Below are 26,744 nucleotides of genomic sequence, written 5' to 3'. Positions count from 1 at the left end.
ATGATTCTCAACCTTCCTAAGCTGTGACCCTTTAAAAAAGTTCCTCATGTTGTGATGACCCGCAACCATAAAATTATTTTTGTTGCTACTTCATACTGTAATTTTACTACTATTATGAATCATCATGAAAATCTCTGTGTTTTCTAATGATCTTAAGTGACCCCTGTGAAAGGGTCATTTGATCCCCAAAGGGGTTGAGACCCACAGGCTGAGAGCCACTGCCCTATGACGAGGCACTCATCTTATTCTCTCCAGTATCCACCTATTGGCTGGCCCCATGCTCTTTGCTCATGTCCCTGGATGTTCCTGGAGCAAAGAAGCTGTTGTGTCTTTAAGGGACACTAACCAAGTTCACATGCGGTCCCAGTGTGATGTTGTCTATTCCATGCTTGGGCCGTACCCATCTCATTGGCCTCTGGGAATCAAGACATCCAAGTCACTGCCCTGGTCCTCAAGACAGGATGTGGCATCTTTGTGACCTTCTTGTCCACTATTCCGGGACAAATTCAGAGTTCTGGAGGGCAAGGAATCTACGTACTTCTGGGCAAAGTTCCATCCATAGAAAACGGCTCTTGTGCCTGCCTTTAAACTGGCAGAGGCAACCTGCTTCAGTATCGAAAGCTTCATTTAGGCCGGGCAGCAGTGGCGCACGCCTTTAATCCCAGCACTCAGGAGACAGAGCCAGGTGGATCTCTGTGAGTTCAAGGCCAGCCTGGTCTACAGAGTGAGATCCAGGACAGGCACCAAAACTACACAGAGAAATCCTGTCTCAAAAAAAAAAAAAAAAAAACCCAAAAAACAAAAACAAAACAAAACAAAACAACAAAACAAAAACAAACAAACGGAAAAGCTTCATTTAGGGCTTTGGGAAGAACACAGCTGCTGTCTGCTGAGAGCCACGATGGGCCTGACAGCAACCTGCAGTGTAGCCGGGGTTGAAGTTGTGTGGATCCCACCTGGCCTTTATGTGTGCGCGCGCGCGCACACACACACACACACACACACACACACACACACACACAATCGCTGAATCATGACTGCCATGAGGAGACTTCTCATACCTACTGCTACCCGGGCTGTCCTAACTTCTCCAGACTCTGGAAGCTCTTAGCTTGATGCAGAGGACAGAACAGAAGGAGCCGGGCCTTCCAGATTATGGTGATATCGATGGAGCCTTGTGCATGGTCCTGTGGCACCCGTGGGGTCGAACACCCCTGAGGCTGAGCCAGTGTCTGGTCTCAGAGCATCCTGGTGGTTGGTACGGCCTCACTTGGCATATGAGAGTGGAAAAACAGTCTTTCTGTTGTTTTGTTTTGTGGTTTTGAGGCGGGAGCTCACACTGTAGCCCAGGCTAGCCTCCAGGTCATAGCAGTCCCCCCATCTCAGGCTCTCCAGCGCTAGGTTTAAAGATACAGGTCACCATGCCATGTGAGAGGCAAGATGTTGAACTAATGTTGAGCCCATGGAGCTTAGTTCTAAGAACCTTGGTCCTGGCCACTGCTTTCCACCTAAACTGACCCTTCTTTGGCTTCCAGATTGGCCATCGTGACTTTGATGTAGAAAAGCGTCTCCGCCGGGACCTCAGGAGGACGCACGCTTTGTTGTCCGATGTTCAACTCCTTCTGGCCACTATGGAGGATAGCAAGACGTCCGTCAGCAAGGAAGAACTGGAGAAGGTGCACAGCCAGGTGAGGAGGGCCCTCACAGGGAGAGGGGCTCTTCTGGGAAACACAGCCAGAGGCTTCTGCCCACAGGGAGGTGGAGATGTGGGCCAGGAAGCCACAAGGCAGCAGGGGGTGAAGGGTAGGACCTGTCCCCTTCTGTTGGGTGGAGCCAACTGTGTCTGTTTGGAGGGCAAGGGCAGGTTAGGGCTGGGCCAACCGGCTGTAGCTAGTGTGCGTGAGTGTATGAAGGCTTTTGGTGGCCACCGGAGCCGGGTATAGAAGACACGGTTGCAGGGTTAATATTGCAAAGTCACCTCCTTGAAGAACCAAGGAGAACAGCTGTGGCCATTTGACTGTCTGCTTGGATGCTAATGATGCCAGGCAAGGTTTCATGAGGGTTACCAGCTCTCACTGGCTGGAATCCTCTCCCTATGCCGCCCCCGCCCCCCCCCCCCATGTACTGGATCCTCTGTGCATGTTATCACCTGGCATCTCCAGACAGCTTAGCATCTTCTGTTAGCCAATGAACAGAGGCTTACTCGTGGATTTTGATGGTTCAGTCCGAGATCACTTGGCCCCATCCCTGAGGGCCTGTGCTGAGGCAGAACATCATGGGAGGCGGAGATGCTCACCTCATGACCAAGAAGGAGAGAGGGAGGGAGGAGGGGAGAGGGAGAGGGAGGGCGAGGAGGGGAAGGAATACTAAGCAAACTAAGTTCCACCAACCCAGGAGACACTGGGCCACCATCCCACACTCTGTGATCGTCTCTCTTCCCTTAGTGGGTCCCTCTCCTCCAGGTGACCACCAATCTGGCTTACTCCAGACCTTCTTTGTCTGGGCGCTAAAAGTCTTGTATCCCGGCAATGGCAGGGCACTCGCTCACCCCGTGTACGCTTTGTGATCATATGGCAGCCAGAGGCACTTAGTCATCATGAGATCTTCCGGGGAGCAGAGGGGTACCCCATGGCCGCTTTGTAGATGGGAACATTTTTCCCAGCGGTGGCGGGGCCGGGACCTGAAGCTTTTGACTCCGAGTCCAGAACCAGGGTCTCCCTGGGTTACCTCGCATCTTCCTACCTGTTGTAGGAGGAGAATGGGGAGGACAGCCTGGACATCTTGACTCAGCTGGGGACTGAGCACCTCACAGGGTGAGGGCCTCACATCTCTTGTTCCTGCTTCCCAGCCTCTGAAGTCACCCCTACCCTCAAGCAAGTGTCCTGACAAAGGAACCTGGCGTGGTTTTCTCTTCTTTCCCTTCCCCCCACCCCCTCTTAAAAGTATTTCCTGACAGTCCCTCTGCGGGGTTAAGATGTGCGTTCCCAGGAAGCAGTGGTGTTTAATGAGGGCAGCTTGGGCAGAATCAAAGAGCCTCATTCTTCTGAAAGTTCTCTTTCCTGCTCTCTGTATCCGGCTCCCATCAAAGGGATCCACAGCCTTGGCTCTCTGCCGCCGTTGTCATGGAAATGACTGTGAGGACAGAGCTCCTGGACCAGAGGTCAGGGTACAGTTGCTTCGGCTCCTGGCACACGTGTCCCCGGATGCAGGAGTCGGAGCTAATTAGATAAAGCAACGATGGTTCCTGGTACCACTGCAGCTCCTGTCTGGTGTCTGGTGTTTGTCCTATGCCTGAGGGCCCCAGGGACTGAGGCAGGAAAGGCCAAGCGGGAGGGAGAGCCAGCCAATTTGGCATGTCGCTGCTGTGGATAGCATCGGACAGTTTCTTCTGTCTGTCCGTGTGCTTGCTCATTGGGTGTTTATGCAGCACTACTGTGTGCCCCCGTGATGGGTAGAGCTATGGGAAGGACTGTCAGTAAGACGGGCGTGGTACCCACCTTATGAAATCCACACCTGATGGAATAGCCAAACCGTGGCACAAATGCATGCAGTGGCCTGATTTTGAGGGGAGGAGGAAGACGCAGGGTCCTGGTAGGGACACGCAGAGGTCTCTGCTACCTAGGGTCAGCTCCTTACGCCTGGAGGAAGGGAGAGAGGAGAAGGCTTGGGTTTCACCCCAGATGGATAAGAAAGAAGCAACTTCCCACAGGGCCCGAGTTCGGTTTTGAATTGATGGGACTCGCAGGTGAGATTTGGCTGGCCGGGCGTGTGTTAGTTCAGGCGATCCCTGCTGCTGCCCAAGCAGTTAGATATTCCTGTATTTAGCCCACTGTGCTCACGAGAAGCCAGAGTCTGAGGGGCTGACTGGGCACTTTACCCAAAGGCACAGAACAAGACAGGTCTGGAGCTGGATGCCGGCCATCCTGAGCTCTTGAACCTTGGCTCACCGGATGTGGTCCTCTTAACCTGTGTCCAGAGCCCGGTGTAGACCAGGCTTGACCTCAGAGCCTTGAATACAGCTGTACCTCAGCGAGCTGAGCATTTTTCTAGAACAGCATGTTTCAGTCCTCTCTCCTGTTGTCAAGTCTGGGTTAGAAAGAAGCTTGCTTTCTATTGGTTGCTTTGTTTGATCTTTGGAGGCAGGATCTGGCTATGCAGCCCAGGCTGGCCTCGAACCCTCCACCCTAGACCTTCCAAGTACTGGAATTACTGTGTGAACAACCATGACCAGCTTCAGATCCGAATGTTAAACAACCACATCAGGGTGCCTGATGCTGGCTTTAGGAGGCAGAAGCCACTTGCCTACAAAATTCCCTTCCCCTTGGCAGTCCAACCATCTGTGGGTGAGGATGCCGACTGTGGGGTGATGTTCACGTGATCTACCTCAGCGCTGCTACTTTGAAAAGACCTGAATTTTGAGCCCAGAGCACCTAGTCTGGTGTTGCTGATTTCATATTGGGAGGGGTCTCACCTCCAGCTCTTCCTAACGTGGAGTGTGGTCATCACTTGTTGCTCCAGGTACTCCAATAAAGGGCTTCTTCGGACACTGGGGTGGACTCTGGGCACTTACAGGTTGCTCATGGAAGGATGGATGCCCAGGGCGAAGGCCGTTTATCTTGTAAGGGGCATGGACAGAGGTGTACAGTGGGTTCATCTCCTGCCTGGGTGACCCTGAGCCAGCCCCTACCTTTCAGGGACATCTGTGTCATATGTCATAGAAGACACCACACCCCCAAAGAACATCAGATCACAGGATCTGTAGAATTCCCTTTGTAGGACCTCCAGGATTGGGGTTGGGGATAGAGCTGACGGAGTGCTTACCCAGCGTGCATGAAAACCTGGACCGGGCAGCTTCCAACCCAGCGCCACATACACACCTCAGGTCTTGAGGTGTGAAAGGCAGAAGGATCGGAAGTTCAAGGTCATCCTCAGCTACATAGCAAGTTTGAGGCCAGCCTGAGCGACACAGGACCTTGCATCACAAGGAGCCCTTCTAGGACAGGATGTCAGGAAGAACGCCCTGGGTACCCCTCCCTCCTCCACTCACCTGTGTTGGCTGCTTGGGCTGGAGGGTGGGGGGAGCGTCTTTGACATCTGGACGCAGTGTTTTATAAGGTGCTAATTAATTCCCGTCAGATGTTTTCACCGAAACTAACCTGGAAACAAGCCATCCCAACAACCAAGATGGGTAATTGAGATAATCACTGTGCCAGTAACATCTGTGGGGCCAGGGGTGGCGGGCGCTGGCACCTGCTCCGCGGAGAGCTGAAGGGGTGGCAGGTCCCGGGTGCTGGTTAGTTATCTGTGTGCTTATTTACTTACTCTTCACTGGACCCGCATCTGCCACCTCCCTTCCCAGAGGAGGCACGCCATCGGTTTCTGTTAACTGGGGGTGGGGTGGGGAGCAGGCGGACAGACGACAGACGTTGTACAGGACCCTTTATTGTTTACTTAATTCACACTCAGGGCCCTGCCCTCTCCTGCCTGTTAGGCAAAAAGCTGCCATCACGGGTCTCCGGCACAGCCCTCGACAGCGCTCCCAAATCAGTTCCCTGTGCTCTGCCTGCCCTTAGTAAAAGCCACCTGTCCGCCTCCTGCCAGGAATTCTCTCCAGGTTCTGGCTTTGCACCTTGTCCAGAGAGTTTCTCTGTCACCTCGCTGGGGGTCCCTAATGCTGGGGGTGACACCCAGGGCTTTGTGTGTACCAGTTGGGTGCTGCCATCAGCCCCAGCCGCAGCCCACGACCTGACCTTTGGAGGAAGGTTTGGAAGACCTCAACGCACTCTTGGCTGCTTGCAAGCGTGATCGACAAGCAACTTCCCAGCATCCTTTGCACCGAGTCCAGGCTCTTTAGTCTGATCCATGGGGTGCCCAGCCCAGCTCCCCGGCTTTGGTCTCACCATCATCACCAGCAGTGTCCGCTGCCGCTGCTGTCTTTCATTGTCAACTTTGCATGGACTATGCCTCTGGGGGGCCCTATTTCTACCTTCAGATTCCTCTTTGCCCAATGGGTATCTGTCCTCTGAACTTGACTTCACATTATCTCTCGCCGCCGTCTATGCCTCCCATGGCCGGGATGAAAGGTCATCATATCCTGCCCTTCATTCCTGTGTCCCAGATTTTCCTCCTTATCCGGAATCACGGAGACTATAAGAAGAGCTGGGATTTGAACCCAGGGTTCCAGCGGTTCAGAGGTTGGCCCTGCTACATCCCCGGGGCATCACATCCTTCCAGAACCTCTGGTGCTCAGGTGGGCCCTTCCCCCAGGGACTGTGACTGGGCCATTAGGCTTGCCCATCTTCACCATACACTCCCAGCTGTGATTAACTACCAGCCCGGGGCTCCCATCAGAGAAGACTGATGACCCCGGATCTATCCCCAGTGGCCTTAATTGGGGCATCTGTCACCATGTGTCACCTATGCTTCCGTGAGACAGCCGAGGTAATTAACAAGCCCTGAGAAGATGCCCTGATGGGAGTCTTTGTGTGACCAGGCACCTTGGGGACACATCTCTCCATCCCGCAGCCCCGGAACAATGGCCTCACTAGGTGTTTTATTTGGTTTTTCTCTCTAAGGATGATGTTGGAGGGGATTGATTCAATATTAACCTAACCTCCTGTCAGGGGAGATAAAGACCATGTCGTAATTGGCTGGAAACATGGTGGTCACAGGTCTGTTCACCCACAAATATTGACACTTCCAAGGCGGTGATGAACGAAGCGTGAAGAAGGGCCAGCTTTTGCATCGCGGGCAGGGAAATCTAGTTTTCTGTCTAAAGGGCACTGCTTATCCGGGGAGGGCCAGGCAAGCAGCAGCGCCCTGAGCCCCCAAGGTGCCACTAAGAGGAGAGTGAGTGGTTTGTACACCACCAGGCACCTCCGTGCCATGACCTAACCCTGTACGCCAGGCTATGAAATGCACCCAGTGGCTGCCAGGAAGCCAGGGCTGATGTGCTTGGACACGTGTCTGCATGGAGCAAATCCCCAGTGACCACACAGGCTGCCGGCCATCTTCAATGAAGGCCAGAGCACTGCGAGGACCCATCTGAGGAGGTGGCTTAGCCTCGAAGAGGGAACCTGCCAAACAAGGATCGGATGAGACTCGATGGGAAGGAGCCGGGGGATGGCTCAGGGAAGAAGACCCGAGTTCGCATCCTCAGCATCTTGTAAAATGTGGGGCGTGGCTTCGGGTACCTGTACCTCCAGCATCGGGGACAGAGGCAGGCACATCCGTAGAGCGCACTGGCTGGCCTCATGAGGCAGCGACTTCTAGTTCAGACTCTGTCTCAAGGCAGCAAGGTGAAGGGTGATAAGGAGGATGCCCTACATCCTGCTGTGGCCTCTGTGTGTGCATGTGCATGGGTGTGTGCAACTGCACACTCACATACATATATGTATACACCATGCACCACACACACACACACACACACACACACACACACACACGCACGCACACCACGCACGCATGCACGCACTCACGCACACATCCCATTTGTCTGTTTTGAAAGAATTATTTCTTTGAGACTTGAGTTTCATGTAGCCCAGGCTGGCCTCAAATGTTGCTATATAACCAAGAATGACCTTGACTTATGACCTACCTGGGTGTGAGCCACCACACTGATGGTCCAGGTCCTGCACTCTAGAAAAACACTCTATAAAGAACTTAAAATGTACCAGGAGGCTGAGAACAGCCCCCAGGGATCTGGTGTACCCTTCATCCATAGGTGGCCATTTGTTTGTGGCGCTGGGGTGGAGCCCAGGACTGGATACATGAAATACAAGTTCTCTACCATTGAGCTCTCCAGCTCTTGGATTCACGAGGGACATTTGGCCAAATCTGTTTCATCATTGTCTTCACAGACCCGCAGCTCCCGAAGCATCTGTGAGCACGTGAGAGACATTGTGCCCTTTATCTTCATCAAAAATCTAAGTTTTAACATTGATATAAGGGCTAGTTGGCCATGGCAGCTCATGCCTGGAGTCCCAGCCCTCGGGAGGCTGAGGTAGGAGGATTCCCACCAATTCAAGGCCAGCCTGTGTATGTACTGAAATCCTGTCTCACCCCCCCCCTCGCCACACGCACGCCCCAAGTTTCTGTTTTCTAAACCAGGACAGACTAGGTCTAAAGTGCCCCCCCCCAATTTTTTTTGCCTCCCTGAGTCCACAGGTGGAAGCTGATTTCTACTGTAAAATGTCCACACTTAACTTCACATAAATATCCACACACACCCTCAACCTGGGCCCTTGTCCTGCCACAGGGGCAAAAATTTTCCTGCCTGTTCCTGAAGCCAAAGTGGAAGATGCTCCCACAAACTGAACCTTTAGGGCTCACCCCCACTTTCTTCCTTGGCAGCAATTTCCTTACAATACAGAGTTAGATCAAGGCCGGCCTGTTCAAGTGAGTGAAGCCCTGTCTTAAAATAAAACAAACAAAAGAAACAGGGTCTGGGGGTGGAGCTGAGTGAACCAATGCTTGCCGAGCGCATGCAAGCCCCTGGGCTCAGTACTCAGCACTGAAAATGCTGCTCTAGACACAGCAATGCACAGTAGTCTCTGTGTGGATCAGCACAATTCTGGAACGTTTACTAAATGACCAAACAACAAAGATCGTCACCGATGTGGTCTTGGAACTCGTCTATTGCATCCACTGTCCACAGCTGTGTTGCATAGACACGGCTTGAGCCTGTTGACTTTTTTTTTAAATTTATTTTTAATTATGTATATATATACGTGTGTCTGTGTAGGAGTGTGTGAGTGTGAGTGTAGGTGCCCATGAATGCCAGAAGAGGACATTGGCGACCCTGGAGGTGGAGTTATAGGTAGCTGTGAGCCACCTAACATGAATGCTGGGAACCAAACTTGGATCCCCTGGAAGAGCAGCAAGTGCTCCTAACCACTGAGCCACCTCCCCGGCCCTCAGGGGACATTTTTAATAGGCTTACAATGGCAGCTTTTGCTGTGTGTGATTGGGCTGTCTGCAGTGTGGACTGTGGGGTGACCCTCTCTGGAGGAAACCTCCACGCTGAAGGTAGAGTCTGCCACATGCCGAGGTGGCCTGTCCAGCCGGGAAAGCATCCAGTCTAGCCTTGTAAACTCAGGTGGAATGTTCTCCCGGTGGCATTTACAATTCTGTATTTTTAAATCCCTCAAGTTGTTCAACCAAACCCAGGAACCCAGGATCTAAGCTCTCTACAGAAATAGAGCATTCCCGTTCCACCTCTCTCCATATGTCTGGCTGACTTGTCTAGAAGCCCTGTAAGTCCAAAGAAAACATTTCCCCGAGTATTTAAAGCAGGCGGATGACTTCTCATAGGGAAGCAAAGCCGTTCCTGGGCTTACAGTTGATGTGTATGTGATGGGGATCTCAATCGCTCTCCCTGAATGCTAGTGGCGGGTGTTGGGGAGACAGTGGGGGATGGAGAAAGAGCTGAGATGGGGAGAGTGGGGGTCAGGGAGAGACAGCGAGAATGCAGAGAGATGGTGAGAATGCAGAGAGATGGTGGCGGGAGAGACAGTGAGAATGCAGAGAGATGGTGAGAATGCAGAGAGACAGTGAGAATGCAGAGACTATGGTGGGAGAGACAGTGAAAATGCAGAGACCATGGTGGGAGAGACAGTGAGAATACAGAGACCGTGGTGGGAGAGAGATGAGAATGCAGAGAGACGGTGGCGGGAGAGACAGTGAGAATGCAGAGAGACAGTGAGAATGCAGAGAGACAGTGAGAATGCAGAGAGACGGTGAGAATGCAGAGAGACAGTGAGAATGCAGAGAGACGGTGAGAATGCAGAGAGACGGTGAGAATGCAGAGAGACGGTGAGAATGCAGAGAGACGGTGAGAATGCAGAGAGACAGTGAGAATGCAGAGAGACGTGGCGGGATGGGGCGGCAGGGTGAGTGTGGAGGTAGTGGGGGGCCGGGAGGCAGTTGTGTGGAGACAGTGGAAGCTCTGGTGAGGGCTGAGACGGTGAGGAAGAGGTCTGTCAGCAAGAACTGTGCCCAGATGGGTCCAGGGGATCCAGGAACACTTGGGGCAGGAGCCTTGAAGACTTGAATCTGACGCTGGCAAGTCGTGGGCCACCCTCTTCCCCGGCCACTGCAGTGGGATTCTTCATCTGTGACAGGATGGGCTGTTTCATGGGCCGACGTCACCAGCTACCGTCACCAACCTGCTGTGACCCCCAGACACATTCTCAGCCTTGTCCCCTCTTGTCCCGGGAGGGGCACCTGTCTGGCTTCCCTCCCTTGGCCCCTGGCTCTGCCCTGTTGCATTTGCTGTGACCTCTTCCCAGATTGTATTAGGGCAGGTTTATCCTTGGCGAGCCCCCCACTCAAGCTTTGCTCCCTGCCTCTGTGGGGAGCCCTTCTTCTAGCCTCCCTGCCTCACCAGAGGCGTCGGGCTTCCAGCTTGGCAGATCGAGCTCAGCCTGGAGTTTCATCCCTCCTGTGGATGGCGCCTAGCCAAGGCCACTGACCCCTACGCTTGGGCTGTTATTTTCATGGTCAAGGCGACATATGGGTGGAGCGCCTTGACATTAGAGCTGTTCTTTGTTTGGAGGAGGTGGGATTGTTCCCAAGGGGGCCGTGTACAGCCTCTGCCTGGACTGGAGGCCTTTCTTACATGGTCAGCTTGCTGCTTGCTCACCCAGAGGCCTCTTCGGCAGGCCTGGTCACCTGTTTCACTTTCTTCTTTTTTGAGGCAGGATCGGCCTGATCACTATCCTCCTGCCTCAGCCTTCCAAATGCTGGATTACAGGTGTGTGGCTCCATGAGCAGATCCTTAACCCTTCAGGAGACCGTGGTTTCTGAAGTGAAAGTATGTGTGCCTAGGGAATCCTGGGATGACTTCTGTTTCTCAAAAGTGTGAGCTCTGGGTGAGACACTACCCAACTGAGTCCACATTGTTTCCCGTGTGTGTGTGTGTGTGTGTGTGTGTGTGTGTGTGTGTGTGTGTGTTTTCTGTCTGGAGATTCTACTTCTGGGGATCATGGGAAACTGCTATTTGCACGCCGGTCACGGGGTCTGTGTGCTGATGCGGGTTTCTCCATGGGACTGGTCCCTCCACTCTTGGGGGGCGGCATGTGCCTGGTGTTGTAGGCTACCAACAGATGAGAAGGCAGGGGATGAGAAAGCAGTTTAAGTGACTGAGATCTGGTCAAAGGCAAGCACAGGAGGCCCTTCTGTGCAGAATGCTTTTTCTTCGAAAGGTTTGCAGACAAGCTTAACCCACGCCCGGTCAGGGCTGGTAGGCTCCTGCCATCCTTTGAGGCACAAGCCTGGCATGATGGTTCTTCCTTTCATCCCTCTGCCCCTTTGTCCCACTCCCTGTACTTTCCAGAGAGGTTGTCACTACCTGTCCTTGCCTGTCTCCTCTGGGAAGGACCGTTGACTGCTCCCTGTGTGTCTTGGGCCTGGTGCTGAGTGGGAAGTAGGCATCCTCGGGTGTGTCCAGTGAAATCCCCTGGACTCCTGCAGCAGGGTTCAGAGCCCTGTCACAGGACAGTGCTGGGCTCAGACCCACGCTGCCTCAGGCACAGATACTCCTGGCTCACACAATGTATGCTGACAGACAGGTGTCAAGGTGTGGGGGTAGCCAGCTAGGGCTGGGCTGGGCTGGTAGGGAGGGGGATGTTAGAGAAGTGACTTCCTTCTGCTCCTGTTCCTGTCCAGCTGACGCAGAGTGAGGCCAAATGTGAGGACGCCTTGAAGACCCAGAAGGTGCTGACTGCGGACTTGGAGAACATGCACAGTGAGCTGGAGAATGTGACCCGGAGCAAGAGCCTGGTAACTGAACCCCCCACAGCCCTAGAAGTGCAGGCTCGGGATCTGGCACTGGCCTGCTGGGGACATGGTCTCATATAGGACTAAGATGCTCAGGATGGATCTATGGGGCAGCCCTTTGAGACTTCAGAGTCACCTGGAGGGTACAGGCTTCTGTTGTAGACCTTCTGGGTACTCAGCTCTATAAGAAGGATAAGAGGCCGGGCGTTGGTGGCGCACGCCTTTAATCCCAGCACTCAGAAGGCAGAGCCAGGCGGATCTCTGTGAGTTCGAGGCCAGCCTGGTCTACAAAGCGAGTTCCAGAAAGGCGCAAAGCTACATAGAGAAACCCTGTCTCGGAAAAAAAAAAAAAAAAAGAAGATAAGGGAGCTTATTGTGGACCTATGCAATACTCAGCTCCCTAAAAAGCAAAGGGAATTTATTATGGACCTACTGGGTGCTTGATACTTAGTTCAACAGAACACACACACACACACACACACACACAGATATACAGGTACACATATGCACATGGGATGCAGTGAGATCCCATTTATAAAGGCAAGCTAGGAAACCTGTTGTGGACCTCCTGGGTGCCCAGCAGCATGAAGTTGCACCTGTAATGATGAACGCAGCTGATCGTGTGCCCATGTGAGTGCTCGCAGCTGTAGATGGTTCTCAGGACCCTCTCACAGCCCTGCTGTGTCCTTACCACCCTAGGAGCTCTTGGCATTTGCCGTCAGGTGCATCTCACCTTCTCTAAGAGGAAAAGCGTGCCTCTCACAGGCTCACTTCAACTCCCTGCAACCAGAAGACCCAGCTGTTCACTATCATGTTATTGTATGGTCACCATGGAATGGGGACAAATGAGCAGTAGATCTACTATGTTGGTGACAATGTCTGGAGTCTGGATGATCAGACTTGGCTTAAATTTGCACTCGATATACAGAATTCTATAGTTTGCATAGAGATGGAGAGGAACCAACTCAGGCTTGGGAAGGATTCTAACAAGCCCTTTTATCCTGTATTTTATTTTATTTTATTTTTTCTAAATTAAGGGGAACATGTCCAGAAACACATACACACGCACACACACTGTCTTAGGTTTCCTATTGCTGTGATAAACACCATGACCAAAAGCGACTTGGGAAGAAAATGGTTTACTTCATCTTACACACACTCATATCACACTCCATTACTGGGGAAAGACAGGGCAAGAACTCAAGGCAGGAACCTGGAGGCAGGAACCTGGAGGCAGGAACCTGGAGGCAGGAACCTGGAGGCAGGAACTGAAGCAGAAGCCATGGGGGAATGCTGCTTACTAGCTTGCCACTCACTCCTTGCTCTGTCTGCTTTCTTATACAACCCAGGACCACCTGTCTAGTGGGTAGTACCACCCACAATGGGCTGGGCCCTTCACATCAGTATTCACTCAAGAATGCCCCACAGGACAATTTAGGGGGCATTTTCTCAATTGAAAGTCTTTCTTCTTAAATGTCTCTACATTGTATCAAATTGATTTAAAAAAAAAAAAACTAGCCAAAAGAATTGATCCTTTGTCAGCTTGACGCACAAATACATCACTTTCCAACCATAGCCTTTCCTTTCTCATTTGCCCCCAAGATTACATGTTAATATTAATATCACATTATTAAAACATTCCAATTGTAAAAGTCCCCCAGTCTTTAAAATATTCAAACACTTTAAATTTCAGTCTCTTTAAAACAACCAAAGTCCTTCTCAAAGTCCAAAATTTCTCTAAAATTCCAAAGTCTCTTAACAGTGGGTTCTTATTTAAAAAAAAGTTACATATCTTTTTATTTCAAAAAAGGAAGATCCAGAGCATAGTAAATCAAAGCAAAACTAAACTTCAGCGGCATAAAAAAAAAATCCAGTAGTTGATGTCTTAGACCCTGTTAAGATCCTGTGGGCTCCAGGAGGCTCCATTTCTCCAGCTCTGCGGTTTGTGGCACACACAGCTCACCTGTAGACTCAGGCAAGCTCCGCTCCACTGCTGCTGCTGCCCCCCCATAAGTCAGGTCACCACTGTCTGCACTTCTCCCAACACTCTTATCTCCCAGGACCCCACACAACAGTCCACTGAGCTCAAAGCCCTCAATGGCTTTTGCAACCCAACTTCAAATACCACCACAGCCCTTCCCAAAACACGTGGTCGGATCTACCACATCAATACCCCCACAGCATGGTTCCTATTTCTGTCCTACTTAGAGTTTCTGTTGCTGTGGTAAAACACCATGACCAAAGAAACCTGGGAAGGAAAGGGTTTATTTTTTCTTACTGCCTGAAGTTTATCGCTGAAGGAAGTCAGAGCAGGAACCTAAAGACAGGAACTGATGAAGAGGCCATAAAAGAGTACTGCCCCTGACTTGTTCTCCATGGATTGCTTCATCTGCTTTCTTATATATACCCCAGGACCCCTCATCTTGGTGGTAGTACCACCCACAATGGGTTGGGTCTCCCACACTAATCATTAATCAAGAAAATGCGTGTGTGTGTGTGTGTGTGTGTGTGTGTGTGTGTGTGTGTGCATTTTCTCAACTGAGGTTCCCTCTTCTCAAATAATTCTAAGTTGTGTCCAGTTGATTAAAAAAAAAAAACTAACCAGGACGCACCTACACATGTACAAGCACACACATCCACAGGATGTCCCTACATACATATAAAATCATCAAATACACATGCAAAAGAAATACCCTTGGAGGGAAAACCCCCCAATCAAATCCTTCCACCCACCCACACAACAGACATTTATTTGTCACCTGTTGGATGCCAAGTCTGGTGCTCAGTGCTGGGGATATGCCCGTGTAGAGGACAAAGTCCCTGTTCTCATGGACAATGCAGATTTGTGCTTACATGCCTGTGCCAGGGACCTTTAAATGTGCATGCATGGAGTCCTGGAGGTTCACACAGGCACAGGAACCTTCACAGGCCCTGCATCCACACCTGCCTGAACACTCAGTATGCACTAGCACACACATCCTCACTGAGTGACCCTCTGCCCCCTGCAGGTGGATGAGCAGCTGTACCGGCTACAGTTTGAGAGGGCAGACCTCCTGAAACGCATCGACGAGGACCAGGACGACCTGAATGGCCTCATGCAGAAGCACAAAGACCTCATTGCCCAGGTCAGAACCATCTCCCAGCTTGCGAATTTGGTAGATGTAACAGCCCAGAGGTAGGTAGGAACTGTCAGTTCCATGCATCCCTGTGGAAAGATGGTGTGTCCTCTGGAGGGCAGCTCCACCAGGCAAACATTGACTTACTCATACGACCACCTCCCCATCCACACACATCCACCATACATACATCTACCCACCAATCCATCCATTCAGCTGTGTCTTAGTCACTGGTCCATCACTGTGAAGAGACACCATGACCACAGCAACTCTTATAAAGGAGACATTTAACTAGGGCTGGCTTACAGTTTCAGAGGCTCAGTCCATTATCATCATGGTAGGTACACGTGGAGCTGGAGCTGAGCTGAGAAGGCATCCTAATCTGCAGGCACACACACAGAAAGAGAGAGAGACAGAGACAGAGACAGACAGAGACAGAAACAGAGAGACAGAAACACATAGAGAGAGACAGAGGAGGAGGAAGGAGGAATTATAAGCTCTCAAATAGTGCCCCTCCCTGATGACTAAGCATTCAAATATGTGAGCCTATGGGGGCTCATTCTTATTCAAATGACCACAGTCTTTTTTCCCATGTGCCCACCCACCCATCCACACACCTATCCACTATCTACTCACTATGTCCATCAGTCCAACCACCACCCACATACTCAGCCATCCAGTCTGTCTGTCTATCTGTTGTTTACTGAGGACTTGCTCAGTATTAGGCACTGTAAACAATGTCAAGGACACTTGGGTAAGCAAAGGGACATCCCATTCATTCCCTCTCCTGTTTGTGGCATTGTGAGCTGAACAGATGTTGCCTGGAAGCTACCCGGAGCAGCATGCGGTGGGAGGCGGGCTAGCAAACTGAGCTGAGAGTCCAGAAAAGGACTGAAACTGGGGAATGCTTCCCCGAGGAGGAAACCTGAATGAGGATCAGGAGTTAATGAGTTTGCAGTGGAACCATGGGATCGGGAAGGAGAACAGGTGTGTGTAGGAAGGAGGCACGTGCAAAGTGTCCACAGAGCCTTGGAGAGGCTGAGAGGAGGCTGAGGAGGGGAAAGCAGCAGGCATGTACTCAGGAGGCCAGGAGAGGAAGGACAGACCAGGCTCCCAGGAGGCTTCATTTGAGGGGTGGCGGGAAGCTCTGTCAAGCTTTGCGGGAGCAGCGTGGGAGAGGTGTAGCTGGCATGGTACCCCACCCTGTCAACTCTGCTGCTGTCCTAAGGAGTCTGGAGCTGAGGCATGGGGCTGGGCACTCAAAGCCACAGGGTCCGGCAAAGCAGAGGGAAAGTGGGGGATGTGATGTGGACCCAGGCAGCAAGGAGACCAGGTGGCTGGGAAGAATTCGAGCTTTGGCTGGAGTAGGGGATGAGCCGAGGCTCCCAGCAGGTTCCTGACCATATCCCAGGTGATAGTAGCTCAATCCAGGAGCACTGGACATCTTCATGCTCATCCCCAGAGGTGATCCAGGAGGCATGTCCTCTTGCCTCCAAAGGCCAATCAATACCAGGCATGTCTGCAAGACACGAAGATGTAACCCGAATAAGGAACGGAATCGCCAGGGTTCCAGTCGCCACCACAGAGTGCCTGTGCCTGAGTTGCGGTTAACTTTGTCTGATGTGGAAATTGTTCTGTTCGGTCACAAGTGGAGAACATACATGTGCTGTGACAAGTGAGCAAAACCATACACACGGCAGAGCGGCAGCCAAGAGGCCTCCACATCCTCGGGAACCTCGCTCCTCAGAGACTGCCAGGCTTAGCTGTCGTCTCCACACCCCACAGGCGTCGTGACCCCCCTTCCTCTCCCGCTGACCTTGGAACTAACCAGTGGAGGGGGCCGAGCAGACACTCAGCCCATTGTCAGATGAGGATGCCAAGGAGCAGAGAGTCCCTGGCTCACTATGGCTGGTGTCTGAGAGCAGGTCCCCAGTTCCCTGGCACACACAGTGCTTCCCTCTCAAGTTGGTTTTATCACCGCCATGACTGGGTAGAAGCCGCTGGAGGACAGGATTCCCCGGGTTCATGATCTCAGGAGTTTGGTGCCTGGTTGTTCGGCCCCAGGTGCTTGGGAAGGACATCACTGTAGCAAGAGTGTGTGGCTCATGGCTGACAGGAAGCAGCAGAGCTTCCGCATGAAGGAGGCTGGACAGGGCACACCCCTGTGACCTGTGACCCCAAGTGACCTACTTCCTCCATCTACGCTGCACCTTCTACAGTTCCGCCAACTGTCTATTCAAATTTGAGATCTATGGTTGGATTAAACTATCCCTGAGGGCAGAGTCCCGACTCTCACTTTCCAAAAGCCCGATGGTGGCAAGCAGCTCCCCCTGTGCCCAGACTGTGGGAGACACTTCACACGCAAACCTCAGTGCCACTCTGGGGGTGTTGTACTGGCACCACGGGCAACACCATCTGTTCCAGGCTCTCCAACGTATGCCAGGAAGAACCCAGCAATCACTGAATCCCTGAGCGGATGCCACGGAGTGACTCAGCAAACAGATGGAGTATTGGGGAGCCATGACTCAGCAAACAGAGATGGGATGTTGGGAAGCCATGACTCAGCAAACAGATGATGGGGTGTTGGAAGCCATGACTCAGCAAACAGAGATGGGTGTTGGGAAGCCATGACTCAGCAAACAGAGATGGGTGCTGGGAAGCCATGACTCAGCAAACAGATGGGGTGCTGGGAAGCCATGACTCAGCAAACAGATGGGGTGTTGGGAAGCCGTGACTCAGCAAACAGATGGGGTGTTGGGAAGCCGTGACTCAGCAAACAAAGATGGGGTGTTGGGAAGCCGTGACTCAGCAAACAAAGATGGGGTGTTGGGAAGGGGTAAGAGGCAACCTTTAAGGCCCATTCGTTGTCACCGAAGTTCTGCTAGAGGACCTGGGGGTCGGGGGAGAAGTGATTCCCGAGAGGGCCTCTTCATCTCGTTTCCTGCCTCTCCAGTCCGCCGCTGACATCGGGCAGATTCAGGAGCTGCAGCTGCAGCTGGAAGAAGCCAAGAAGGAGAAGCAGAAGCTGCGGGAGCAGGTATGTGCTCAGAGCCGCCATGCTGTGGGAGAGGGAGGGTTCCCCCTGGGCCCTCGGGATCACCACCCAGTCATGTGCTCAACTTCAGTCGCGTGCCAAGTGAATCCAGAAAGTCCTAGTGGACAGACAGACAGACCCACCCACTCTCCTCACAGCTGCCTGTTCCTGCCCTCCCCCCCCACAGGTGGCCCATGCTCCACTCAGGGCAGGCTTCTCTCTCGCTCCTGTCTCCCGCTCTGAGAAACCCCTCCCAAAAAGAAGAGAGGGTGCCTGTGAGTTAGGCCCACACCCCTCTGGGCGCTCTTCCACGGGAGCCCCAATCCCTCTAAACCTCAGTACGGAGCTGGACACTTTTAGCCACAGACTTCTCAAAGCCCTGCTAGGGCCGCTGCTCGCACCGGTCAGCGTGGCCAGGTCTCATTACACTTGGGCGCTGAATCCCAACAAGCCCAACAAAGAGAGAAGGAGCACAAGCCACCGGCCGGCTGATGGTCCTGTGATGACAATGGGGACACGGCAGCTCACACAGGAAATGACATGCCCTTGCTCACATAAGCAGCAAGCAGGCTTCAAGCTCCCAGCATCCCTTGCTCTGTCTATTAGATGCAGGGGGTTTCTCCCCAGGCAGCTTGGCCCTTCATCATAGCAGGGAAAGAGACGAACCAATGCAAGTCTTGCTTTGTCCCCCAACGGCTCAGGATGTGGCACCTCTCAGCACCTGCTGCTCTGGGTCAGGGCTAGTGTGAAGGTGAGCGGTGCTGGCCGGTGTGGAGTGGTCAGCGTGGAGCAGTTGAGTGGGGAACTGGTGCCAGGGGTGGGACTTGGGGGTCGACTCCTCAATGTGCCCCAGCTGCAGGTGGCACAGCTGCGTATCCAGTACCTGGAGCAGTCCACCGTGGACCGCGCCATCGGTGTCAGGCAAGATGCAGGAAAGCTGTCATCTGTGACCTGGAGAACAAGACGGAGTTCCAGAAGGTGCAGATGAAGAGATTTGAGGTACCCAGGACACACGAGCTGCTGGGGGCTGGGGCAGGGAGGGCTGTGTGAGGTCCCTAGGACACAGGAGCTCCTGGAGCTGGGCAGGGAGGGCAGTGTGAGGTCCCTAGGACACAGGAGCTCCTGGAGCTGGGCAGGGTGGGCTGGGCTGTGTGAGCCACCTCTGCATCTCATCACTTGGTTTGAACGCCTAGCTTGAGATAAATCCGACCGCTCCATCTGTTCTCGTCCCTCCCTTTTTCTTTTAATCCTTTGTTCTTCTGCATGCTTCCTGGAGCCGACCATGCACCCACCATCCATCCTCCTCCTCTGTCCACTCGTATCACATCTTCAGGCCACTCCTTCCTCTTTAGCCTGTTTCTACCCTGACTCTCATCCCTCCCCTATGTCCTCTCCTTTCCTTTCCTCTCCCTCCTCTTCTCCTCTTCAGCCCCAGGCTCCATGGCCCGCCCTTGAGTCCATGGGTACCGCTCTATCCATCTCTGCCCATCTACTCACTCTCTCGTATACTCCGAATTATTTATGGGCAGTTTTGTTCACACCCACCTGAGAAGCTCCATGTTGGTACGTAGAGGACAGGCACACTACAGAATAGGGCCACGACTGTTCAGATGGAGCCTTCCAGCGTGGAGAGCCCAGCTGGCTTCCAGGATGAGGGCTGCCACGTCACAAGACCCTGGTGGGCTTGGACGGGGTTTGGTGAGGACATTGACATCAGTCTTGAGATGATAATTCCAGTGTGTGTTCACTTCTGTGGACCAAGGGCATGGGACACTTATAGAGGTCACTTCCATTGCTGAGATCCTTCCCCATACCACTCTGTGCTTGGCACTCAGTAACACTGTGCAGGGTGGGGAGAAAGGACAGGCCTCACCATCAGAGTGGGAGCATGGCCCCGCAAAGGGCAAGCTGAGGGTCAGATAGGAATTGATTGACACCTGCCCCTCCCCTCCCCTCGGGGTCTGTGTTCTAATTTCTCTGCAGCCCTTCCTCACCCTTTCCCACAGCGTGTTTGGATGTGAAAGGCCCTGCCCCTTATTCCAACCCCAGGACATGCAGTCTTTGATATGGCTGCTACGGATAAACAGGAGAAAGCCTTGTTGACCTTGACCTTCATAGATTTTTTCCAAGCAGATCCAGGGACCACCCAGGCAGGGGCCCTCCAGAGCCCTGGAAATACTGAAGACTGGACTGAATGGTTGCCTACGCCCTGGCGGCTCTATGGAGTTCTCATTCAGTTCTAGCATAGACAACTGATCGCAGGATGGTGGCCCCTGAAAGAGCCCAGCCTTGTAACTGTAGCCTCTGTCACTGTTATCTAAGCACAGTGTGTCCCTGCTGCCAAGGGTCACTGGAGATGATGTCATGGCTCCCTTTTCCCCCTGACAAGCTCTAAAATGGGTCCTAAAGGGGCAGCTCCCCATTGGGTGATGGTGTCTGACCCTGAGTTCATCTCCTCTAATCACAGCTCCCAGAATTCCCAGCAAGGCTGGAAGTAGTCACAGGACAATAGTCACATGACCCTTGCCTGTATCGACACTCTGCTGTTTGCCCGCTGGGTCCCACAGATCAATGGGTTCCAGGCTTATTGGCTGCCTAATGAATCTGATAGCCCTGAGGTTTTTCTAGTGTCCAGGGGTGTCTAGAATGCTGGTGTCTTCATCCCTTCATTATGTCTGACGGGTTTCTGTCCCCAGAAAAGGCAGAGCAGCAGAAGGTGGCCTCACCTAAGACTCTCGTTCATAAACCCAGAAGCCAAAAGTTTGGTTGAGCGGATGTTAATCCAGCATGACTGTGTCTCTGGGGTGTCCCTCCACTTCCTAGACCTCGGGAGGCACAGGGCCAAGATTATCAGGCTCCCTTCTGCAGCCCTGTTTGTGTCGAATGCCTAGCTTAACATGTTAGATCCTGGCAGTGCCCTGGGACGCAGACGTAAGCGCCCCCACCCCCACAGGACCAATCACTTACCCAGGGTCATAGAGCAGAGAGAGGCAGAGGCAGCATTCGAACCCAGAGCCTCTTGGAAGCAGATCCTCCATGTGTTTGTCCCATAGTCTCTCAGGCTAGTTCTTATTTCAAAGGGAATTCTTATTTTGAGAGGCAGAAATCACAATTTTTTTCATTTAATTGTTTTGTTTTTCATTTTTCTTTTCTTTTTGAGATGATTATATAATCACATGATTTCCCTTCCCTCCCCTCCCTCTAAGCTCTTTTGTCTATCCCTCCTTTCTCTCTTTCAAAGTCACGGCCTCTTTTTTCATGGATTGTTGTTACATGCATATATGTATGTAACATATTATATTCCTAAATATAACCTGCTTGATCTATATAATATTACTTTTATGCATGTTTTCAGGACTGACCATTTGATACTGGATAACCCAGCCAGTGTTCTTCCCTGAGGAAGACTAAGAAACCACAATTAAATTTTTTTCTTTTTACTTTTATTGATCCTTTGTGGATTCCACATCATGTATTCTGTTCCCACTTATCTCCCTGTCCCCTTGCATCCGCCCTCTGCCCTTTCAACCTCTCCCCAAAACAAAACCAAATTTAAAAGAAAAGCCAAACCAAACAAACAAACAAACAAAAAAAAAAGAATCTTGTCGTGGAAGCTGTGGTGTGGCCCCTTGAGACACACAGTTTGCCCTTCAGTCTGTCTGTCTTTACTTGCAAGTGTTCATTACCACAAGTCGTTGGTCTGGCTCGAGGCCTCTGCTTTCTGCTACACCAGGAATAATGGGCTCTGCCTGGGGCTCCTCTTGGATATCCTGCTGTTGGCCTGTGTCATGGAGATCCTGCTGTTTTGGATCTGTAGGTTCGTCCCCTTCACAGGCTCCAACAGTTCACAGACTCAGTGGATGTTGGGGAGGGCCAACTCATAGCCCTGGTTCTGGGCCTGGCTGGTAGCTGGGTTGGTCAGCTCCATGGATGGCTTTCCCTCATCATCACTACCCAGCTGAGCTCCCCAGCACGCCCTCAGCCAGCTCACCCAGCGCAGCCTGCAGCAAGGAGCGGGGCCAGTTCTGCTCTCAGGCCCTCAGATCTGGGTGTCCCCCCCCCCCCCCGCCCGACCATGTCATAGGACCAGCTCTATTGTTTTGCCCAGGCAAGGTGCAGGGCCCTCTCTCCAGATTGCTATGGGGGGGGGGGGGGCACACGAGGGGGCGGGGCCAGTTCTCCTTTTCTCATGCCTTCAGGGTTGGCTCACCTGTGACCCTGGTCACAGGGTCAACTCTAGTGTGCTGCCCAGACGGAAACCATGATTCTTAACCTGGATCACTTGGCACAAACATGCGGAGCCCCAGGGAAGGATCCCACTTTTGGGAGACCTTGCTTCGGACCTCTGGTTTCTCCGGGTGAGATCAACCATACTTTCTCCTCTTCCCAGGTCCTAGTAATCCGGCTTCGGAACAGCCTGATCAAGATGGGCGAGGAGCTGTCCCAGGCAGCCAAGTCAGAGGCCCAACAGCGGGAAAACAGCCAATATTATCAGCGGCGCCTGGAGGAGCTGAAGGCAGAGATGCAGGAACTGGCCCAGCGGGAAGAGGAGGCCAGCCGTCGCTGCATGGAGCTGGTGAGGCCCGGCCCTCGCGGGCACTTGTGCAGTTGAGCATCTGAGCTGGAGTAGAAACTTAGTTTGTGGGTAGGGATGCCTTCGTGATGGCAGACTCCAGGCTGCCCTCTTGCGCCTTTTTGGTGAGGGTTACCAAGGAGAGAGAAACAGAAAGGCATGAGCTGAGAGATAATACTGACATTGGCTGTGAACTCTTGAGGTGTACCCAAAGCCAACCGATGGCCTTCTCTGTGGCTGGAAGCATCTAGACTCAGGCCAGTGGTCTCTGCCTCATATAGGGAAGGCCGAGGACAGGGTGGCCTCAGGCAACATGGAGGGGAACACCGTGTCTGTCTTTCCTCGTGTCTCAGCACCCGTCTCGGGGTGGAATGCTCACAGCAACTGTAGTGTGCAGAGTGGGGAAACTGAGGCCTCAGCTGCCACTTGTGGTAAATGTGGATTCATTTCTGGGCTTGGAGCAGAGACAACAAATGCAGAAAATGGAAGAGGTGTCGAGAAAATGCTGTACTGAGCATGCACAGTGTACCCATTCTGAGTGAAATGCTCCCCATGGGAACTCATGTCTGTCATGAAGATGGGGAAACTGAGGCCCTGGGCTATCCAGTGCGCCAGAATGAGGCTCAGTGAAGGGACAGTTACTTGCCTGAGGTCACATGGCTCTGTAGCTCTAGCCAATAGGCCTCTTTATATCTATGACATGGACCAAGTGCATTTTTAAATTTGTTTTCTGCCATGTGGGAATTTCCTCCATCTTTTGATATAATGTTCTAAGAACGGTTCCCTGTCGGGATCTCAGGGCACATGACAGCATCAGTCTTGGGGACAGGCATATTGAAGTCTTCAGGGTTCTTACTCTGCAGTGGGGGGAGGGGCAGTACCCCCCCCCCCCCCCCCCGTTACCCACTGTCACTCAGTCTTCCAGCAAGTGAACCTGCACTAACACTGTCCCTCAGGTCCCCAGAGTCAGATCATCTCCCAGCCGGCCTGTGACCGGGCTCACCCACTGTCCTCCACCGCAAATGAGTTCCTCCAGCCACCATCCTCCACAGCCAGAGTCTAGCTGTCAGCTCCACCCTTGCTTGACAGGTCAGCTGCCTGTGTCATGACAGGTGAGGTGCTGTAGAAAGACTGAGGTCCCTGACTGGAGTCTCCTCTCCCGCCCTGAGGGAGAGAAAGGCTTTCCTCCGATTGACAAGCAGGGTTCATTAGCAGCCCACTTCCCATGTCACCGCCTGTCCCTGTCAGCTCTGGCCAGGAGGAAAGTCACCCTACCCTCCGTCCCCCGTGATGTCTTTGTTAGCTGGCTGTGCACGCGGGCACACTGCTCCGTCCGATGGCGGCTTTTCTTCCCTCTGGGCTGTCTCCCTGCTCCCATGTCCTCTCTCTCTCTCCCCCTTTTCCATTCCCCCTCTGTGCCTGCGTTCCTAGGGTAATGTGCAGCTCTTTAAAAACCCTCAACTCCTGGGAAAACTAGACAGATGTCGCTGTTGCAAAGGCCCCAGGCAGTTTGGAAGGTCTCAGAGCAACCTTGAGATATGTCCACTGTGGGTACCCTAACAAGGGACCGCAGACTGGGGGTGGTTAAAGCCACCGACTGAGGTCTCAAGTGTGGTGGAGGTCGGAGTCTGAAATGGAGCATGCCGGGTCAGACTCGCTCTGAAGACCCCAGCCCCAGCCCCACCCCCCACCTTCCCTGCCTCCTGGTGGCTGCAGGTCCTGACAGCAAAGCTCTAGTCTGTGCCTCTGGCTCCACAAATCTTTTTTCCTGAGGGTGCAGGCCTCAGCGGTCCCTCTGTACTTGTGAGGATGGTTACCCCTGGGTTTGGAGCACACCCTAAATGGAGGTTGTGTTGGTCCTGCAAATAAACTCTCATTCACAATCTGGGTGGGCATGTGTCAGGGAAGGCCACCTGGAACTCACCCTAGGAGTTCAGGCTTCACCGAACCCTGCTCAGCCGCCATGACAAAGGCATCTGGCATATCCCATGGTCCCTTTCGGGCTTCTGGGGTGAGCAAGGCTGACATGGACAAGTTAGCTTGGCGGTGGTTTGTATTGGTTACTCCCATCCCTGAGACTCTGTGACTGATACACCCAACAGAGACAGCTTTAGTTGCTGGGAGGAGGCTTATCTTGGCTCAGGTTCCCAGAGCTTTCAGCCTTCATGGCTGTGAAGGCACAGGGTGGGAGCCACCCACTCGGTGACTGCAGAGGCTGGTGACATCCTCTGTTCACACAGTGCAGAGCAGGGAGGGACACAAAGAACACACCTGAACCAAGGAGGAATTTAACCTTCAAAAGCCACCCATGGTGATCGACTTCCGCCCACTAGGCTTTACAGCCTAAAGGCTCCAGAACCTTCAAAGGAGGGCCACACGCTGGGAACCTGAGCCTGAAAGGGACATTTCCAATTCAAATCACCACAGCCTCTTGCTGAGAGTGGCTGTCCCCAGGTTATCAGTATACTCCTGGTCTTTGGGACTCTGTGGCAGGAAGGGAGAAGTCTCAAGGTCCCCACTGTATGGAAGTGAGGTCACTGGAGAAACAAAGTGCTTGCTGTCATTTGAAGACACCTTGTTGCTAAGGCCAGTCTCCCTGCTCTGGTATCCTGGGACCACCCTGGGCTTCTCATAGATCTTACTCCATCTGTCCTGGTCAAGGTCCACAGTCAGGACCAGCGTATCTTCCCTCGTATCTTCTCGCACAATTCTGAGCAGAAGTCAGAGCTCTGGTCCACTCGTTCATGTTAGATGTGTCCTCAGAGTACCTACCGTGTGTCAAGCACCATGGTGGGCTAGGCATCCTCAAAGCAGCCCACCCGTGGGAAATGCAGAACTGTTACAACTTGGGTCCTGGCCCTTCTGAGGCAAGGTGTGGTGGCAGGAAGTTAGGTCCCTCGGGGGCACGCCCGTGAAGGGGTATCGGGATTCCAGGCCCTTCCCGCCTTGCTCTTTGCTGCTCGGCTTCTGTAAGGGGAGTAGCTGCCTCTGCCATGTTCCTCACAGTGTTCCGAAGCAACAGGGCAAGAGGCCCAGGACTGCGACCTCTGACCGCGAGCCCAGACTAACCTTTGTCTCAGGGGTTTTGCCGCCGTAGCGGGAAGGTGGCCGACGCAGTACTCATCTCTGGTGCATTTTGCACAGCTGCAGCCTCCTCTACAACGAGCCAGAATCCTCACAGGCAAATCTCAGGGCCGTGTTCCACTCAGGCCTGAGTCTTCCTCCAATGCACAGCACTGCCACCGCAGACCCATGTCCTAGAACAAAGGGTTGCTCGCTGCACCTTCCATTTTAGAATTAAAGTCTCCCAGAAGGAAGAAAGGTAATTTCCTAACTCCATAATTCAAGTGTTCATCCATATATCTGTTTATCCACCCATCTACCCATCCATAGCCACCCACCCATCCATTCATCCATCTATCTATCTACCCACCCATCCATTCACCTACCCATCCAACTATCCATCCATCCACCCATCCACCCATCCATCCACCATCCATCCACCCATCCATCCACCCATCCATCCATCCATCCACCCATCCATCCACTCATCCACCCATCTATTCACCCATCAAACCATTCACCCATCCAACCGTCCATCCTCCCACCCTCCTACCCATCCATCTATGCATCCATCTACTCACCCACCCATCCATCCATACATGTATCCATTCATCCATCCATCCATCCATCCATGCATCTATCCACCTACCCATCCATCCATCCATCCACCCATCCATCCATCCATCCATTCACCCACCCATCCTTCAGCCATCCACTGATTCTCTCAATGAATGTTGAGTTTGTTGAATATTGTTGAATATTGACCATCAACTCTGCCAGGCCAGGAACATAAAGGGGCAGGGGTGGGAGGTTGCCCAGGGCAGTAGCACCTGGGATGATAGAGCTGGAGCTGTTGACCTTGTGTGTCTAGCACTGAAGTCTTTCCTGAGATAGCCCTGTCCTTTTGGTTCAGCCCTGCTGAAAAATGGCTCCATCGTAGGAGACTAAGAAGGATTCTGGGCCCCTGGGACCCATGAGCCATCACAAGGATGTTGATGGATCTTCTGTCTGCATTCCTTTCCGCCTGTCCCTGGCCAGCTCCATTTGTCACAGCTGTTGTTGGTTTAAAGGGCTGTGAACTGTTGCGTGTGGGTGATTGATCCCCCAGCTGGCTCACCGGCACATCCAGATCAGCATCCATTACCCCACCAATGGAACGTCTCTCCTTGCGAAATAAGAA

At 52.7% G+C, this 26,744-nt stretch overlaps 1 protein-coding gene across 1 annotated transcript in view; it reads left to right on the top strand.

Moving 5' to 3' along the window:
* Nucleotides 1-26,744, top strand: part of Myo18b (myosin XVIIIB) — a 216,633-nt gene that overhangs the window by 117,246 nt on the left and 72,643 nt on the right. Inside the window, 7 exon segments of the mRNA XM_037198646.1 lie at nucleotides 1,536-1,688; nucleotides 11,668-11,781; nucleotides 14,787-14,903; nucleotides 17,848-17,931; nucleotides 18,782-18,862; nucleotides 18,865-18,927; nucleotides 22,319-22,504. Of these exon segments, the coding sequence (XP_037054541.1) occupies nucleotides 1,536-1,688; nucleotides 11,668-11,781; nucleotides 14,787-14,903; nucleotides 17,848-17,931; nucleotides 18,782-18,862; nucleotides 18,865-18,927; nucleotides 22,319-22,504 (798 nt within the window).

The sequence above is a fragment of the Peromyscus leucopus genome, chromosome 23 (genome assembly GCF_004664715.2).
Source record: "Peromyscus leucopus breed LL Stock chromosome 23, UCI_PerLeu_2.1, whole genome shotgun sequence".
NCBI classification, from domain to species: Eukaryota; Metazoa; Chordata; class Mammalia; order Rodentia; family Cricetidae; genus Peromyscus; species Peromyscus leucopus.
Note: the sequence above shows the minus strand (reverse complement) of the source record. Positions and strands in the feature narration are given on the sequence as shown.